General features: G+C 55.9%; 2 protein-coding genes across 11 annotated transcripts in view; both read right to left on the reverse strand.

Annotated features, from left to right (window-relative positions):
• HNRNPM (heterogeneous nuclear ribonucleoprotein M) overlaps positions 1–1,226 on the reverse strand; it is a 39,929-nt gene extending 38,703 nt beyond the window's left edge. For 2 of the 8 annotated variants that reach the window (XM_042928213.1, XM_042928209.1), the window contains exon 1: positions 1,049–1,225. In XM_042928213.1, the coding sequence (XP_042784147.1) occupies positions 1,049–1,161 (113 nt within the window). In that variant the 5' untranslated portion in view covers positions 1,162–1,225. Of the gene's footprint in view, positions 1–407; positions 513–1,048 lie in introns of those variants that run through there. The other 6 variants (XM_042928212.1, XM_042928214.1, XM_042928210.1 and 3 more) reach the window with 5 other exon arrangements.
• Positions 1,227–5,012: 3,786 nt separating this feature from the next.
• Positions 5,013–17,189, reverse strand: MARCHF2 (membrane associated ring-CH-type finger 2). 3 transcript variants are annotated; one of them, XM_042928219.1, is made up of 5 exons: positions 17,077–17,189; positions 14,059–14,286; positions 9,037–9,232; positions 7,501–7,710; positions 5,013–5,604 (listed from the first exon to the last, which is right to left on the reverse strand). In XM_042928219.1, exons 2-5 carry the CDS (start codon positions 14,232–14,234, stop codon positions 5,446–5,448), a joined length of 741 nt encoding a protein of 246 aa, XP_042784153.1. In that variant the 5' UTR covers positions 14,235–14,286; positions 17,077–17,189; the 3' UTR covers positions 5,013–5,445. The 3 variants fall into 3 exon arrangements, with proteins under 3 accessions (XP_042784153.1, XP_042784155.1, XP_042784154.1); XM_042928221.1 differs by lacking the exon at positions 17,077–17,189 and adding an exon at positions 9,916–10,141 and having other exon boundaries at positions 14,059–14,131; XM_042928220.1 differs by lacking the exons at positions 14,059–14,286; positions 17,077–17,189 and adding an exon at positions 9,466–9,848.
• Between the last annotated feature and the right edge of the window lie 491 nt (positions 17,190–17,680).

Here is a 17,680-nt window from a genome sequence, read left to right on the forward strand (position 1 = left end):
CGAAAACCGTAAATTTTATGTTATGCACGTTACCACTTTTTTTTTTTTTTTTTAAACTTGTGTTAAAATCAAATGTGTGCCCAGACTTCCCCCCTCCTGGCCGGACAGCTGGTGGTCACGGCCACAACGTCTTTCAGGTGACTGTAATCAGAACGGGTGGGTTTCCGGGGGGACACAGGGTAACACCTCGAAGCTTTAATTAAACTTGAAAAACCAAGGGCCCCGCACAGAGCCCCACGCTGGATCGAAAAGGTGACGAAGTTTGCAAGTGGTGAGCCCGCCTAGTGACGGAAAATCTTCCCCTGGAACACGGAAGAAGTTTCTTTCTTTTCCGCCACTCTTTCCTGTTTCTAAGGGCGAACACCGAGCAGCAAGGGCCGAACTCTCTACAAATACGTACTGCGCACCTGGGGAGGAGCGAAGGACGCGCCGAGGGACTCGGGCCGGAGCCACAGCGCAGGGCTAGCGCGGTTCTGGCCGAGGCACTTCCCGCGGGGCGGGGGAAGGGGAAAAGGAAGAGGAGGCGCCCCGAACCGGCCTCGCGGTCCCGGCCGAATGAAATCTACCCGCCGCGGCTGCCGTTTACCGAGGCTCACCGCGCGCGAAACCCTGCGCGCGCACTCCCTCCCCTCCCCCCACTTCACGGATCGGGAAACTGAGACCACGGACGGTGGGGGAGGGGGGTTGTGAAACCACTCAACCCAAGGTCACCCGACAGGCGAGCGGGCCGCGGACTCTGCGACTCCCCGGGCCGCGCCATCATCCCCGTGCGCAGGGCCCCGGCCGCAGGCCTCGGCGTCGGGCCCGGCCTAGAGGGACCCGCGGAGCGGAGGACCGAGGCCTGCGAGGAGGGCGCGACCCTTGAGGCGTCCACGGGGTCGCCGGGCTTCACTCCTCACGGCCTCGGCCGCCCCCACCCTCGGAAGGCCCGGCGGGGAAGGCCCGGGCCGAGGCCGCGCCGGTGGGAGGCCGCCAACAGACCTAACGGAGCCGCCGCCGGCCGCCGCGAAGATGACCGGCCCGGGACAAGGAGCCGTGGAATACTCACCCCTTCGGGCCCGGGGCCCCGTTGCCACTTGGCACGCCGGGCGTGCCGCTCTCCTCCTCCATTTTAGGTTCCGTCGCCGCCACCTCGGCCGCCGCTTCGACCCCTGCCGCCATTTTCTCCGCGTCTGGGCTTTGTGTGAGGGTACGGGCTGCGCGGCGCTGCGCCTGCGCGCTCACGTGACTCGGCGCGACCAGTAACGCCTGCGCGCGCAGGGACCGGCTCCCGCCTCGTCCCCTCCCGCCACAGGCCACGCCCCTGCCCCGGGCCACGCCCCCGCCGCGCGCAAGCGCACACCGGCAGCTGTTATTCATTCATTACGGCGACGAATTTGCTTTAGGCACCTATTGGATACTCCACCAGCTCTCCAAGTCTAGCAGGAGAGTATCTCCCCACCTCCCCACCTGGACCTACTCATTCCCAGCTTTCTGTAATCAGAGCTGGAGCAGAGGCAGCGAGAAAGTTCTGTTTCCTAGAATATAGAGGAATTAGCTAGGCTAGGAGGGCAGGATACTGGTCAGGCCAGGCAGAACTGCTGTGCAAAATGCTGTCTCCCTAAGCAAGTATCATCCTGCACCAAGAATATCTGTGGCCTTTGTCTGGCCTGTCTCCCTACCACATTGGGAGCTCCTGGGTGCGGAGCTAGTGGCCTATGTTCCTCTCACTGAACCCATTAACCAAAAACCAAAACATGTAGCTGAGGACTTAGCATGTGCTCACAGATGTTTCTTTTTTTTTTTTTTTTTTTTAATTTTTGAGTTTATTTATTTATTTTGAGAGAGAAAGAGAGAGGGAGGCACAGAGAGAGAAGCCCAAGCAGGCTCTGTGCTGTCAGCTCGGAGCCCGACGAGGGGCTAGATCCCATTGGACGGAGAGATCATGACAAGCCCAAATCAAGAATCAGATGCTCAACCGACTGAACCACCCAGGGGCCCGAATCACGGATGTTTCTTGAGTGAATGAAAAAGCAAGAATCCAAACATGATGGAAGAAATTAGTCACAGGCCAGGAGAGTCCCTTAACTGGGGCCCCTTTCTGCCTACCCCTGGATTCCTTTGTCCTGAAGCCTTGACTCTGTCCAGAAACAGGTTTTCAAGGGCTGTTACAGGATGTGTCATGAGGAAACCACATTGGCTTGGGAAGAGGCCAGAGCCCGGGAGAGTATTTAGAGGCATCAGGCTCCCTTTCCCCACAGCACCTCCCTCCCCAGTGTCTCTGGAACTTTGAAGTGCTTCGCTGGATCTCGCAGAAGTTTCCATCCAACCATCAAGCTCTCTCTGGGCTTACAAAGGGAAAGTTCTCTTTACCCCTTCTCTACACGTCATCAAGCTCTGGGGGAATATCTCATCTGCCACACCCTCCTAGCTGCTTAAATCTTCCTGGTGATTCTGACCCAGGCTGAGAATTCCAGGCCCAGAGAAGAAATCCAGTAGCCAGCCCAGCCTGACAGAGGGTAGGCCCCACTCCCACATAGTTCCCAAACTCCTGTGTCTCACAGAATTTCCTCCTATCACCCATCTTCAAGGACCTCCTCCTCCCACACCCCCTCTGCTCTACTAAAATCTCCTGGGCACACCCCCTTCTTCTGTGGCCCCACTGGAATCTAAGCTTTACCATTCTCTCCCTAGACTGTAGGGGGCAGAAGGAGCCTCACAAACCTCTGAATCCCCTTGTTCAGCGCGGCTCAGACAGGGTGGAGGAGACCATAAGAGTCTAAGAGAAAGAGGGAGCAAAGTCCGAATCAAATGCAAAGCAACAGGGACAAGAAGCCACCTGGCTCTCCACTCCCTTCTCCTGCGGTGTGACTGGAAATCAGGGATAAGCCAGGCCCTGGTTGAAGAGACAAATTCTTCCAGGCCAAGCTCCTACGGGCTGGGGGCTGGATGACTTAACCCAACACTGCCCCCAGGAATTTTGCAGTCTCCTGAACTATTATCTTCTTCACACTTTCCTTTGGCACACATTCTTTTCCTTTAAAGAAAGAGGCTTTTGGGGGCGCCTGGGTGGCTCAGTTGGTCAAGCGTCCAACTCTTGACTTCAGCGCAGGTCATGATCTCATGGATCCTGGGATCGAGCCCCGTTTCAGGCTCTGTGCTGTTAGAGGCTCTGCTTGGGACACTCTCTCTCCCACTCTCTCTGCCTGTCCACTGCACGCACGTGTGCAAGTACACGCTATCAAAATAAGCATTAAAAAAAATATATGCTTTTAAATTCTACTTTACATCACAGCACATACTGAAAACTTGCTAAAATAGCTTATTGTGAAAAATAAGAGGATGATGCTGTTAAAGTAGAAATTCAGTCATGCTCACTGCCAACAGCTCTGAGCCTAAGACTTGCTCTCTCTTTTACAAGGGTTAAGGGTCATTAAAGACCACCTAGCACCAAACTACATACTTCTCCTCACTTTATATAAAAGTGTTAGAAGAGGGGTGCCTGGAGTGTCTGAGTGGCTCAGTCGGTTAAGCGTCTGACTTCGGCTCGGGTTGTGATCTCACAGTCTGTGAGTTCGAGCCCCGCGTCAGGCGCTGTGCTGACATCTCGGAGCCTGAAGCCTGCTTCGGATTCTGTGTCTCCCTCTGTCTCTGCCCCTCTCCTGCTCATGCTCTGTCTCTCTCTGTCTCAAAAATAAATACAAATGTTAAAAAAGAAGAAGAAGAAGAAGAGAGGTGCCTGGGTGGCTCAGTTAAGCGTCTGACTCTTGATTTTAGCTCAGGTCATGATCTCACGGTTCGTGTGTTCGAGCCCCTCATGGGGCTCCGTGCAGACGGTGAGGAGCCTGCATGGAATTCTCTCTCTCCACCCCACCCCCCCAAAATAAACAAGTAAACTTAGAAAAAAAAAGTGTTAGAAGAGATTTGCAATGGAAACGACTTTCTCTTTTCGTGATGGCACATCCTGGGGCTTCTGCACTACCTTCAGGAGAAGCACTCCAAAGTTGCCCTGAGAGAGCGGGTGCCAGACCTGTGTAGAGTAAAAAGCTGCAGAGGGCCCTGAGCACTGGCCGAGCTGAGACACTTGGGGACCATCCGTTCTGCAGACCACCAGAAGCCTACAGTCATGCTCACCTTTCCTGCTGCCTCTCTCCTGCCCCTCTGCCCCTCAATCACAGGACTCCAAGTGCGGCTCATCTGCCATTGGGCTCCTCCCACGGACCAGGCAGGTGTCAGCCTCCAGGCCTTTGCCCTTTGCTGTTCCTCCCCCCCGCCCCCCTCCCAAAGGCCAGGCTGGCTTCCCCCTGCTGTTCATCTAAGGCAGAAAGGCTTTTTCTCCCTCTCTGGGTGACCCATACCCCAGATGGGCATTCATGAAGAAAACAATAGAACACGCCAGACACTAAGCCCGTCAGGGATGTGTGACCTTAGGTGAGAAACCCCACCGCTCGGAGCCTCCGTTTGCTCATCTGCAAATGGGATTAATTAAGGGAACCCCAGAACCCACCTTTCAGATCTGCTCTAAGTAATAAACGTGGCCCAATGCAGAGAACCCTCAAATGTACACAGTTCAGCAAGAGCTCAAGAAGTAGGTGCTGTTACTACCATAACCATATTTTTCTTCCTTTCCCGAGTCCTCCCGGAAGGGGAAGCAGAAAGCTCAGCACGGGGGGCCATGCGGACTGGGGGGTCAACCCTCACTCTACTTCCTAGAGCCGTGGGGGCCTTGGACACAGGCTTCCCCGCTCTGAGCCCCGGTCTTATCCATAAGATGTGTGGTCCACTCTACGTGCAAAGTAAGTGGGAACTGTTCTTACATCTATTTATTTTAAGTCATTTATTATATAACCCTGCTCCCTGCTCTTCACTTGAACACTCAGGCTTTGCTGCTTCCGGTGTTGCGCAACAGATCCCTTCAAACCAGCTGAGGGTTCGGTTAGGTTTTTTTGAACCTCTGTATGGTCCCTAACTCCCTTCAGGTCCCAGGGGCCTCCCTTCGAGGCCTGGGTTCAGAAACGTAACTGACAAGTCCGTTTTGTCCAGCAAGGGCTCCTTTTATTCGTTCAGGGTGGGTTTTTGAAACGCAGTGCAACTTTATAAAGTCGAGGGTGCCAGGAAAGCGAGCCTGCTGGGTGCAGAGAAGCGCAAGAAGCTTGCGGAACCTCCCAGCCCCATGGGCGCCCTGGTTCACCTATGGCCACGGCTGCTGGCCCACAAGGGCCGGTGGACCTCAGGACGAGATCAGGGTGCCTGCTCCGTCCAAAGCTCAGGACCACGTCCATCTGTCCTCAGGTACGACGGTGTGCAAAACAATTGGAAAACATCTTCGTGTGGGATCACAGAACCAGCTCCGCTTGGTGGCTCTTGGCCTCAAAAGCATTCTGGCCGTGCAGGAAGGGTCAGGCAATTTCGTCCTTCCAAATACCAGGGCGTCGCCAGCTGTCTCTGGCCCTGCTGGCCCGGCCTTCACACGGGTGTCTCCTCTGCCACCTTCTTCAGGAGTCCAGCTGCCAGTGAGGAGTGCGGGGTGCCCTCAGAGACGTCTGCATCCCGGATCTTCAGGCGAACTTTCTGGTTGGTCCTTCTCCACTCGGAATACAGCTGGCAATGGTAGCGGAAGGAGACCTACAGGGCAGTGTGGGGGGGTGGTTGGGAATGCCAGCGGGCTGGTCTCCACCCCCAAGGGAGGAACACTGAGCCCCTGGGGCACCTGCTTTGGCCCAAACCAGGGCTGGGCTCATGCTTCCAGAAGCAGGGACAGTGTCCATATGTTTCTCATACAGACTGTGTACATACACCCATTCACTCTCCTTGGAAAGCTCCCCACTGACCTTCTGGACCCCTGCAAAAATGCAGGGCCCTGCAGCAGGGAGCAAGGAGCTCCCTTTCTGTTTCTCTCAGGATGGGACCCAAGTGGTACAGTCTCTCAGAAGGGATTAAATGTCAGTGGGTCATACAGTCGCCAAAACTCGGAAGCCATCAAGACGTCCTTCAGTAAGTGAATGGACAAAGAAACTGGGGGGCATCCGGACAAGGGAATATTACTCGGCGCTAAAAAGAAATGAGCTCTCCAGCCATGAAAAAGACACGGAGAAACCTTAAATGCATATTACTAAGTGAAAGGAACCAGTCTGAAGGGCTACGCGCTGTAGGATTCCAACTCTATGACGTTCTGGAAAGAAGAATCTACGGAGACAGTAAAAGGATCAGTGGTGCCAGGAGTTGAGGGAAGGGAGGAGTGAACAGGCGGAGCACAGAGGATTTTTAGAGCAGCGAAACTATACACACACTGTAACGTATATAACTACTGTTTATAACTACTCTGTACGTATGTTATAACTATGTAACTACTGTATATAACATACGCAATAATGATAGATGCATTTACTACACATCTGTCCAAACCCCGTAGAATGAATGTACAGCTCGAAGTGTGAAGTCTAATGTAATCCGTGGGCTTTGGATGAGAATGATGTGTCAATATAGGTTCATCTCTTGCGACAAACGGCCTGTCGTCTCTGGTGCCATGTTGATAGCAGGGGAGGCCGTGTATGGGGATGAGGATATCCGAGAACTCTCTGGATATTCTGCTCAATTTTGCTGTGAACCTAAAGCTGCCCTAATACATAAATAGAGTCTATAAAAATTTTTTTAAATCAATGTCAACGGTTCACAGTCTTTGATCAAGCAAGTTCTGAGAAGCATTTGCACACGAGGTGCCCAAAGCAACACTGCTGGTAACAGCAAAAAGAAAAAGAAAAAAAAAAAAAGGAGGAGGAAGGACAGAAGGAAGGAAGGAAGGGGGGAGAAAAACAGATGGGAAAGAATCCAGTGTCCATTAAAAGGGATTAGTTCAATAAATACGGTACATCCAGACCATGAATCCCTGTTGGGCAGCTGCCTTTCTTTTTTAAAGGACGTTAGCAAAGTGAAAACAAGCAGACTGCAAAGCAATACCTATGGTTTCATACTATTTGTATGTTTAAAAAAATGCAAGTGGATGCCATGGAAAACAGTGTTTGCGGGGGGGGGGGGGAATGCCCCCACACCTAGACACAAGGGGTCATACTTAAGACGGAAGACCACGGATCCTCTCTGAGCGAGGGTCCTCATGGCTGCTGGAAGCCTGTTCCTGTCTATCTTTCTCATTCTCCTGCTCTTTCTCTCCCAGTCTTCTGGTCTTGCTCTCCCTCTCACCCTCCCAGCCTCCCTTTCCCCTAACCCCAGCCAGTCTTGTTGGGCTCATGTATGGCAGGGCTTACACACAACGGAGCCGATCAGGTGCCCTCACCTCCTTGCAGTGGAGGCTCACACTTGACTTGTGGCTTTCCTGGACCTTGGTTGGGCTCGGAATCCGGAGCGCCACGAGATGCTGGGAATTGCTCCCACCCAGGCAGAGGCAGAGGCAGAGGCAGAGGCAGAGGCGGGCAGGGAGGCCCCCGAGCCATTGACCAAACTCCTGGCCTGACTGCTCTGAGCCACAGCCCCCCAGATGCCTGCTCTCCGGCTGGCAGCACTCACCAGCGTCCAGAGGACGTAGATGGTGAACAGGGCGATGGTGAGCGCGATGAGCCCCACGGCCTCGAGCCGGCTGTGGAGCCGGAGGTGGTCCTGGGCCCCGCGCAGGCACAGCCAGCCCGAGATGGCAGCCAGGGGCGTGATGAACAGGAAGCACAGCATGTCACAGCACAGCGTCCGCTTCTCCGTCCGAGGCCCCGGGTCCTTCAGCCACTGCGGGGGTGGGGGAACGAGCTGCCGAGGCGGGCTACACGCGACAGCCCCACCAGTCCCCGCCTGGGGATGGGGTGCAGGCCCATCTTGACTGGTGGGGCCTGCGGGACCAGCCCCCCGCCTGGCGCCTCCCTCTGCCCTTCCCTTCTTCCATATACTTACTGAGCCTGCGTATGACGAGACACTGTACAGGCAGGGGGAAACTGGGGGCACAGGGGGACTGACTCATCTGTGCAAACTCACGCAGCTAGTCACCCACAAAGCCAGAACCGGACCCCAGGAAGTCTTGCCCCAGGGCCTGCATGCCCTTGGCCGCTACGCTACACTGCCCGCCACAGATGAAGGGGCAAGAGAAATGGGCTTCGCTCGTGGTGGTTCTGGTGCATGGAACAGGAAGGTCCCCACCTTCCCAGAGCTTCTGGGCTGGTGCGGGAGGGATGAAACGGGGTGGATGGCCAGGGAGGGGATGACCTTGCTGAGGAGGCGACAGTGAGCTGACCCGATGAGCGGAAGCAGCCATGTGAAGAATGGGGGAGACGGGGCCCCAGGCCGCAGAACAGCAAATGCAGAGGCCCTGATGTCGGAGCCTGCGGCCTGGATGAGGTACAGCAGGGAGGAGGCCCACGTGGCTGGAGCACAAGAGCGAGGGGGCGGGGGGCGGGGCAGGCCGGGGCTGCCTCCTCCACCTAGTGTTCTCCTAAGAGCCCAGCTCCCAGGTGGGGCCAGGGGCCTCTGCAGGAGCCCAGAGACCTCACTCTGCAGCACTCTGCTGCCCCCTTCCAAGCCAAGCCCAGAGGAGCCCGAGGGCATCCATGCGGCCAGCAGTACTCTGGGGAGCAGTGTGGCAGCCACCGCGTCCGACAGTGCTCATCTCAGTCCCGACCCATGCCGCTCACGCTGAAGTCTAAGCTCCTAGGCACAGCCCACTAAGCCCAGAGTGGCTGCCGCCACCTCCTTCCAGGTCGCTCTCCTCCTCCTGTACCTCGCTTCACTCCAGCCGCCTAGGCTTCCCCACGAACACCAAACTCGTCCTGGCCCCAGGGCCTTGGCACTTGCTCCGCCCTCTGCCAGGACTGCCCTTCCCCAGGCCGGGTGCCTGGGCATCGCCGGCTCCTCATTCTTCAGGTCTCAGCTTCAGGGGTGACCAAATGAGGGAGGGGGCACAGGGTTCCCCACCCCCATCAGCTGAATCCACCGTGGGGGCGGGGGGGGTGCGGAAGGGAGGTCCGTCCCATAGAGAAGGATCCTCCCATGCAGTTCCCTCCTCCGGCCCCACCCCTGCCCGCCTTCCCTCTGCCCACTCCAACCTCAGGCTCGCAAGCATACCTCTGTGAGGGGCCGGGGCCGCTTCTCCACTGCAAACTCCGTGTGGCACAGCTCGCAGTAGCTGGTGTTGGACGAGGAGAGCCACTTCTCCAGGCAGCTCTTGTGCACGGCGCCCAGCGTGCCAGTACAGCCACAGGGAGACAGCAAGCTCTCCCCGTTGGCTCCCTCATGGCAGATCCGGCAGAAGGGACCATCACTAGACACAGAGATAAGGCACATGAGCAAGCTGCCTGCCTATGCCTGCTTCACTACCCACTGGATCACGAGCTGGATGGCCCCTCTCCTGCCACTCGGCAAACTCCTACTCATCCTTCAACGCCCAGCTCCAAACTCCTTTCCTTCATAAAGCCTTCCCGGATTCCCAGAGGTGTGGCGATGTGCTCCCTCCCCGGGGTTCCCGTGGCACGTTTTTAGCCCCAAAGTGAGCACCTCTTGCTCCTACGCATCCAGCCTCCTTTTCCTGCCAATACTCTCCTAATTGTCCGAAGCAACCAACCCACTCTCGACTCTTGGTCCTCCGGGACTGGAACAGAGCTGACAACAGCCCCGATGACCTCAGGCCTCATCAGTTAGAACACCGCACACCCCTGGTCGTTGGGACTGATTCAGGGAACGGCATGTGTGATGCAATCAGAGTCACTGGAGATTAATTCCTGAAATTCTTTTTTCTTTTTTTTTTTTTTTGTCGCCCCTAAACTCCCAGCTATAGACAGCCAGGCTGATGTAAGTCTGGAGCGGCTGGCAGCAGTCTGGTCTCCACGTGGAGTCTGTGCATGATGCCAAACAGAGGAAAGCTGAGCCGGGCAACAGGAAAGACCCTGCTCTCTCAAAGACACCATCGGAGGCTCTGGATCGAGCCACGCCTGAAGACCATGCTACCTGAGAAACCTGTGTATCCAGGGAGAGTGGTTCCCCTGCTCCCGTGTCCTGGGCTCAGAAGACAGACACATGTCCTGGGCTCAGAAGACGCCACTTCAGGGAAGTCTCAGCGCCAGCCTGGTCTCTGGGGATACTGGGGCCTTCCTGGGGCAGCTCAGGACCGGGGGTGTGGCCTTGGTGGGCGCAGAGGTTGTCCAGCACATGAGTCATTGTTTTCCAGACATTTCTGCCGAGAGACAGGACTGCAGGAACACACGAAGGAGGCGGAGCAGGGAGGCTGTTTTCTAGAGAACACCAGTTTCCCCTCAGAAACTGTTTTTTAATCTTTGCTCGGTGTCTCCTGCTGGGGGGGCAGAGCCTGGCTGCCTTGAAGCTGAAACCCCGCGCGGACCCTCATGGCTACTTTCTCATCAATCCTGTGCCCGGCGGCTGCCTTCCCGACGATGTCAAAAGGCCGTGCCCGGCTCCACCCTGACCCCACACTCCCCTTGCCCAGAGTTAACAGGAAAAGGAATCCCTGCTCCGGAAAAACCAACTCCAGGAAGTGGAAGGGACGAGAACCTTGAGGAAGAGAGCCACGTCAGTTGCTGGGGGGGGGGGGGGGGGGGGTCTGTCCCGGGGAACCCTATTTTGGAAGAGCCAGTTTGGAGGAGACAACACAAAATGAAACCTGCTTTATCACAGAGGGCTTATTGGGGACTGTGAGGTATTCCAAGCACAGCACATGGGCCAATCTGCTAGTCTCGTGGGGAGCCTGTGAGGACGGTGCTGGTTTTGCCCTCCTTTCACAGATGGGGAAACTGAGGCACCGCGGGGTGACCCCGCTTGTGGGAACTCACACAGCTAGCAGCCCGTGAAGCGGGGGTTTTTCAGGAATTAATTCCCAGGACGTCCTGGACCTGTTTGAGCTCCAGGGCCCGTGCACCCTGAGCAGCTACACTGCCTGTTCCAGATGGCAGGGCAAGAGAAATGGGCCTTGCTCATGAAGTCCTGGCAGGAAAAGAACACATATGACACAGATGACAAGGGAACGGACTGGGGGAGTGGCGGGGGCGGGGGCCTCAGTGGGGCTGCCCAGAGCACATGCCAAGAGCAAGAGAAGGGAGAGAATGAGCAGGGAAGCAGGCAGAAGCCATGCGGAAGAGACGGCAGGGGATGGCTAGGAGGAAGGGCTGGGGAAATGCTCTGGGAAGCTTCGAGAAGGGCCTGGGCTTGCTCACAGACTGGTGGGCAGAGGGCCAAAGGCTCAGGATGATAAAAGCCCTTTAGACAAACAGCAGCCTCCTCTCTGGGAAGGTGGCTGTGCCCTGGTCTTCGGCCCGGACGGGCTTGGGCTGAGCTGTATCAAACATCAAAGGGGAGGGGTGCCTGGCTGGCTCAGTTGGTGGAGCATGCGTGCAACTCTTGATCTCAGGGTCGTCAGTTCGAGCCCCGTGCTGGGTGTGGAGATGACTTAAAAAAAAAAAAAAGCAAAAAACAACAACAAAAACAAAATCAGGGGGAGAAGCTATGAGCAGAGAGGCCAAGGGGCAGATCAAGAGGGTCAAGTGGTCTCCTGACCATTAGCGGGGTCACAGAGGGACTCTTTACTGCCTGTCGCTTGCCCCACCTATGAGGACCGCAGGACTGGCTGGCGGGGCTGAACCAGCTTCTCCCCCTGCTCCCCCAACCCAAGCAGGAGTCCTGGGTTCAGGCCTCGGCAACGCTCAGTGACACTGGCAGGTGCCCGCCTCCCTCTGGGCCTCGGTCTTCCCAGGTGTCAGGAGGGAGGGTGGGGTGAGGGAGAAACCCCACGGAGGGAGACCCCAGCTTTGGTCAGCCTTTTCCTAGGCCCCCAACCCCACCAAATGTCCCCGGCCCCCCAGCCTGGCTTGACCAGCACAGACTCTGTCCTGCCTTCAAGGGGGCTTGTGGAGATGCAGACATAAAAACCCACGCCCTGGAGGACACCCAGGGCACTCTCCACGTCATCTGGGCTCAGGTAAGGCTTCCTCAGGAAGTGACGTCAGGCGGAGACTTGGAGGGTGAATGGCAGTGAGCCTCCTCCAAAGCACTGTGAGGCTCCCATCTGCTTCTTTTTAGGTTTGAATGAATGACTTATGAATTAATTCTGACACACCCTACGACACGGATGAGTATGGAAAACACTGAGTTCAGTGAAACGAGCCAGTCACCGGAAAAACTACCGTACGAATGCATTTAGATGAGCTCCCTGGAGGAGTCAAGTTCACAGAGAAAGTAGATGGCAGGTGCCAGGCAGGGTGTCATGGGGACAGACGTTCAGTTTGGGAAGATGAGAAAGTTCTGGAGATGGATGGTGGGGATGGGGGTACACCCGTGAGTGTGGCCAACGCCACTGAACTCGACTGTTTCTGGGGCGCCCGGGGGGCTCAGTCAGTTAAGCGTCCAGCTTCGGCTCAGGTCATGATCTCGCGGTTCACGAGTTCGAGCCCCTCGTCAGGCTCTGTGCTGACAGCTCGGAGCCTGGAGCCTGCTTCGGATTCTGGGTCTCCCTCTCTCTCTGCCCCTTCTCTGCTCACACTCTCTCTCTCAAAAATACATAAACATTAAAAAAAAATTTTTTTTTGGTAAAGTGTTTCAAGGCTGGGCACCTGGGTGGCTCAGTCAGTTGAGCATCCGACTCTCGATTTCGGCTCAGGTCATGATCCCAGGGTCGTGGGATCAAGCCCTCCACACAGAGCGTGGAGCCTGCTTGAGATTCTCTCTCTCTCTTCCCCTGCCCCTCTCCACCTCTCCCCCTCTCGAGTGCCCTTTCTCACTAAAATTAAAACAACAACACAAAAGTTAAAAAATAAAATAAAAAGTATTACAATGGCATATTTTATATTATATATATACACATATATATATTTTTTGCCACAATAAAAAAAATTGGAGGGGCACCTGAGTGGCTCAGTCGGTTGAGCATCCGACTCTTGATTTTGGCTCAGGTCATGATCTCACAGATCCTGAGATCAAGCCCCGAATCAGCTCCACACTGACAATACGGAGCCTTCTTGGGGTTCCCTCTCTCCACACTCTCCCCCCCCCCCTCTACTCTCACTCTCTTTCTCAAAATAATTAAATAAACTTTAAAAGGACTAGAAAAACACACGAATTAAACCTTATTAAGAAAAAGATGTCATTTAGACTTTTGTTTCCTTAGCCAACTGCTCAGCTATTTTCAATCTAAATGAGTTAAAATGGGGTGGCTGGCTCAGTCGGTGAAGTGTCTGATTTTGGCTCAGGTCATGATCTTGAGGTTCATGAGTTTGAGCCCCATGTCGGGCTCTATGCTGACAGCTCAGATCCTGGAGATTGGTTGGGATTCTGTGTCTCCCTCTCTCTCTGTCCCTTCCCTGCTCATGCTGTGTCTCTCTCTCTCTCTCTCTCTCTCTCAAACATAAATAAACATTAAAAAGAATTTTCTTGAGTTAAAATGGATTCGAGGCAGACACTCTCTCCTTTGCTGTCCTACCCACCGCTCCCTTGTGGCGTATTCAATAAACTTCTATCTCCTTTTAAAATAAATAAACAAATGAATAAACCAATTAATTAAATTAAACTAAATGGATTTGAATTTGTGTGGGGTTTACTTCAGACGCTTTTCCTTGGGAATGATGACAAGCTGGCAAACCAGGCAGGGTCAGCTCACATATGGGTCTGGAAAGCCGGCACCGAGGCTTAAATCCTTTTATCGAACACATACACATTGGCAGACCCGCGGGCAGACGCTTTATGTGAACCATGGCAACGACCTCTCAGAACTACGCAATGGGGAAAGTGTCCCCATCTCGGAGACGAGGGTAGAGTGACCTGTCCCGGGTCCCCGAGGGAGACAGGCTGGCAGCAGGATCTGAGCCCGGCCTGCCCTGCTAGCCACTTCTATAAAACGCCTCTCCAAAATCTGAGCTACTCACCCACGGACGTCTGATCTTCAGACGTCAGCTGACAATCTGGAATTTCCACTTTTCCTGAAGAACCAGAAACCAGACCTGGCCAGCCTGGGCCTCTGCTTCCACATGGCGGTTATGATCGGGGGCCCCCACTCTCTGCCCACCTGTTCCCTCTAGATGATTCTGACCCCAGGCTGGGAGGAAATCGCTTGGCCCAGGCAAAGACACCTGCTCGGTCACCACTCACCTTGACGTGTCTAAGGCTCGGATCACGGTTGAGAGGAGCCGGCCGTCCCTTGAAGTCACCTGCGCCACGTACTGAGGTGGCCCGAGGCCGGTGGCCTCCACGACCTTGGAGAAGGCAGGGCTGCCAGAGCAGTCACACAGGGAGCCAGGGAGGTGGCAGCAGTCGCCAGTCGTCATGGCCACAGGGAGCCCTGCGTCCTCAGGGCCCGAGGCCCATGGTCCCAAGAGCCTGGGGAGAGGCCCGGCAGGGAAGTTAAGGGAAAGGTTTTCGAGCCGAACATTGAGCGGGGCTTCAATCCAGCTCTCTGGGCCTCAGTTGCCCAATCTGTAAAATGGGGCTCTGTCGAGGGGCTGTGAGGATTCAAGGAGATGCCACTTGCCCTGGTGCACGACAGGGGCTCGGTTATATTATCTCTGACTCCCCTGAGAAAAGTCAGCCAGGTCCAGCCCTCAAGGCCAATCACCTCTCTAGACACGGTAACAGCACCTCACAGTTAGAGTGCCTGGTGTGTGGCTGGCCCCGTGCTTGGTGCTTCCTCGGGCTGGAACCATGCCCGCCAAGCACATAGACGCTTGTCCTCCATGGACTGGATTTCTGGGACTTGGCTCAGAGCAGGTGAGCCTGCCTTTGAGTTGGGCAGAACTGGGCTGGAAACCTGGCCCCACAGACCGGGATGGTGCATCATCTGATACCTCCTTGGTACCTCAAGCCATCAGGAAAATGGCCCAGGCTGGGGAGAGCTACGGCAGGCCTCTGTCCCCACCAGGGCGGCTGCCCCGAGCCACGCCTGTGTCCTCGAGGAGAAGCAGTGGCCGATGGAGCCCTCCTAGCCCATCATGCCCTTCTGGGGCCTCCACACTTGGGCCACTGCCGGCCAGATAAGCAAGTATCAGCCCAGAAGCAGGAGGAGCGGGAGGAAGGCTGTGTGACCTAGATAACATCCTCAGGGCAGCGGAGGGAGGGCCGTGGTGTTGTCCTGTGGTGTAGGCTCCTGTCCCTCCCGGGTGCCTGCAACCAGAACCTCCGTCCGTCCGGCTCAGAGGTCAACAGGGAAGCCTCTGGGCTATCCGAGAGAATGCACACAGAGGGGAATCCGTTCTTCCAGCCCCGCCCCAGGCATCAGCCTTAACATTCCTGCAAGTGATTGGGCATTACAAGAACCAGCACGGCTCCTGGATGTTAAGTTCTGCATTTCGGTTACTATTGGGGGTTAAAGGTCATCAGGAAATCCGCTAAAGCAAGGCCTGAAAATCACCCAAATTCCGACAGCAGCTCCGTGGAGGGCCTACCACACGGGGCGTACTGAGAAGCTCACTGAACTCCAAATAGCTGCTGTTAAGTGTCCCCTTCAAAGGTCGCCTCCCTGGAGAGGCCTTCCCTGAACTCCCTGGCCAAAGGGCCGCAGGCATCCATATTACTGAGCTCGTCGAATGTGTCCCTCTCTGAAGCATTCTTATTTATTTCTTCATCTACCTGTGGACCCACATCTGCCTTCCGTCCTTCAGTGAGCTCTGGGAAGGGGGGACCCAGTCTGAGATGCACTCCATCGTCCCCAGCGCCTGCCCTGGGTCTGGCACAAAGTTGCTGCATTAATTTCTCAGCCCCCCAATCGGTGGGGAGAATCAGCCCTCGTGACCCCCATACCTTGGTCCGCCAACGCCCATGGTGGGAATCAGAGATGGTTAGAGGCTAGAGGTTTGTGCAAACCACAGAGGCCCGGGCTTGGAAGGGGCCAAAACTCAAGGCTCGACTCAGCTCGGGGGCTGCTGGGCTGGGAGCGTGAGCCAACGTCCCAAGCGAACTTGGCCCAGTGCCTGGGGGATAGATTTCACTGAGTCTTTCCAACAAACATACGACAGAAGTGTAATAATTACCCCCATTTGACAAGTGAGGAGACTGAGGCTCAGAGAGGGGCAGCTACTGACCCAAGGTCGCACAGCTAACAAGGGACAGTACCCAGATTCGAATTTAATCCAGTGAGTGCGTCTGGGACTCAAAAGGCCTGGATTCTTTTAAGTCTTGACTCCATCACTGATGCTGTGTGTCCTGGGACAGGCCACTCTGCCTCTCTGGGCCTCATCCTTCTCCTCTGTCAAATAAGTTGAAGAAGCTGAGAAGCTGGTAGACTGTTTGCTGAGAAAACTTCTTGAGAAGGAGCCCCCAGGCTCAATTCCTCCAGAGAAGCGTCTAGGCCCATCTGGGGTGGTGCTGGGGCATTGCAACCTGCCCAGCCTTCTTTTCCCGAGAGCAAGAAACTAAAGGAAGAGGAATCAGAGGGCCCCTAACTCCCTACGGTGTCAACTCGGGCAAACTGCTTCACTCTCTGGGCCTCAGTTTTCTCATCTGTAAAATGGGGGTCATAATGATATCCAGCTCCTACACGCATAATTATTAAGAAGGGTTTACTCCCTGCTCTGCCCTCATTTGCTGTGTGGCCCCAAGGGAAAGGACTTGCCTTCTCTGAGCCTCAATTTCTTCATCTGTATAACAGGGAACGTTTCTAGTACTTCGACCTCTTATGGTCCCCGGAGGATTAAATGAGCTAATCGTATCAATTCTGACCACCTTGTTTTGAGCATCCCCTAACAGCCAGGCACTCTGCTAAGCAAGTCCTTTGTATCCAGTGCCTGGGTTATTACAATATTTACTATTTTCCAGGCAGAGCCCCACTGAGAAGGAGGTTGGGGAAGGCACTTAGTGACCGCCTACTGTGTGCAGGGCTCTTTCCTCATCCACCACCTTCTGAATTCTCCTAACAAACCCCCATTAGGTTGGCGCTGGGATGACCCGGTTTCACAGACGGGGAAATCGAGGCGCGGAGAGGCACCTACTGTGTGCCGGGTCTCAGGGACCTCACGCCGACCCCGAGACCGGAACTGCGATCCCCTCGTTCCAGGGAAGGCTGAGGCCGAAGAGTCTGAGCCCGATCGTCCCGCTCGGGAGCCAGGCTCGGGCCTCGAACCCGGGGCCACCCCGCGGACCCGCGCCCCCCGGCCCCACCCGCCCGCCCGTGCCTACCTGATCCGCGGCCGGGCCGGGCGGCCGCGCAGGCCCCTTCGCTAGCCCCGGCCCTGGTCCCGGCCCGGCCGGTCCCCTCAGCGCCGCTAGCTTCGCTCGGGCCGGCACCTGCGTCCGGACACCGCCCGCCGAGCCGACGGTGCGGCGGACCAATGGCGACCGCCTCTCGCCCGCATGAGCCAATCGCCGTGCACGTCCCGCCCTAGGAGGCGGGGCCGGAGGCGACGGGGACGTCCTGGGCCGCACAGGCCCCGCGGCGCCGCGGCTGCTGGCTCCGCCCCTGCCGCGTCCTAGCTCCGCCCCCAGTCCCGGCTCCACCCCCAGCCCTCTCCCCGCCCCATCTTGGCAGGGGGCACGAGCGGGGTTGGTGGCGCCACCTGCCGTCGACCGGTGCCAGCTAATAAATAAAACCGTTACAGAAATGAACGTGACTCATAGCAGAGGGATTTGTAAGTGTTCATCACCTCCCTTATGTTTCTCATTAATTCTGGGAGAGAAAGTGAGAGGAACCGAATGATCACACTTTACAGAGGGAAAGCAGCCCAGAGAGGATGGGGGCCATGGAAGAGCCTAAAGCCAAGGTCATGTACTCATCATTCACTTA

The sequence above is a fragment of the Panthera leo genome, chromosome A2 (assembly GCF_018350215.1).
Source record: "Panthera leo isolate Ple1 chromosome A2, P.leo_Ple1_pat1.1, whole genome shotgun sequence".
In the NCBI taxonomy this organism is placed as follows: domain Eukaryota; kingdom Metazoa; phylum Chordata; class Mammalia; order Carnivora; family Felidae; genus Panthera; species Panthera leo.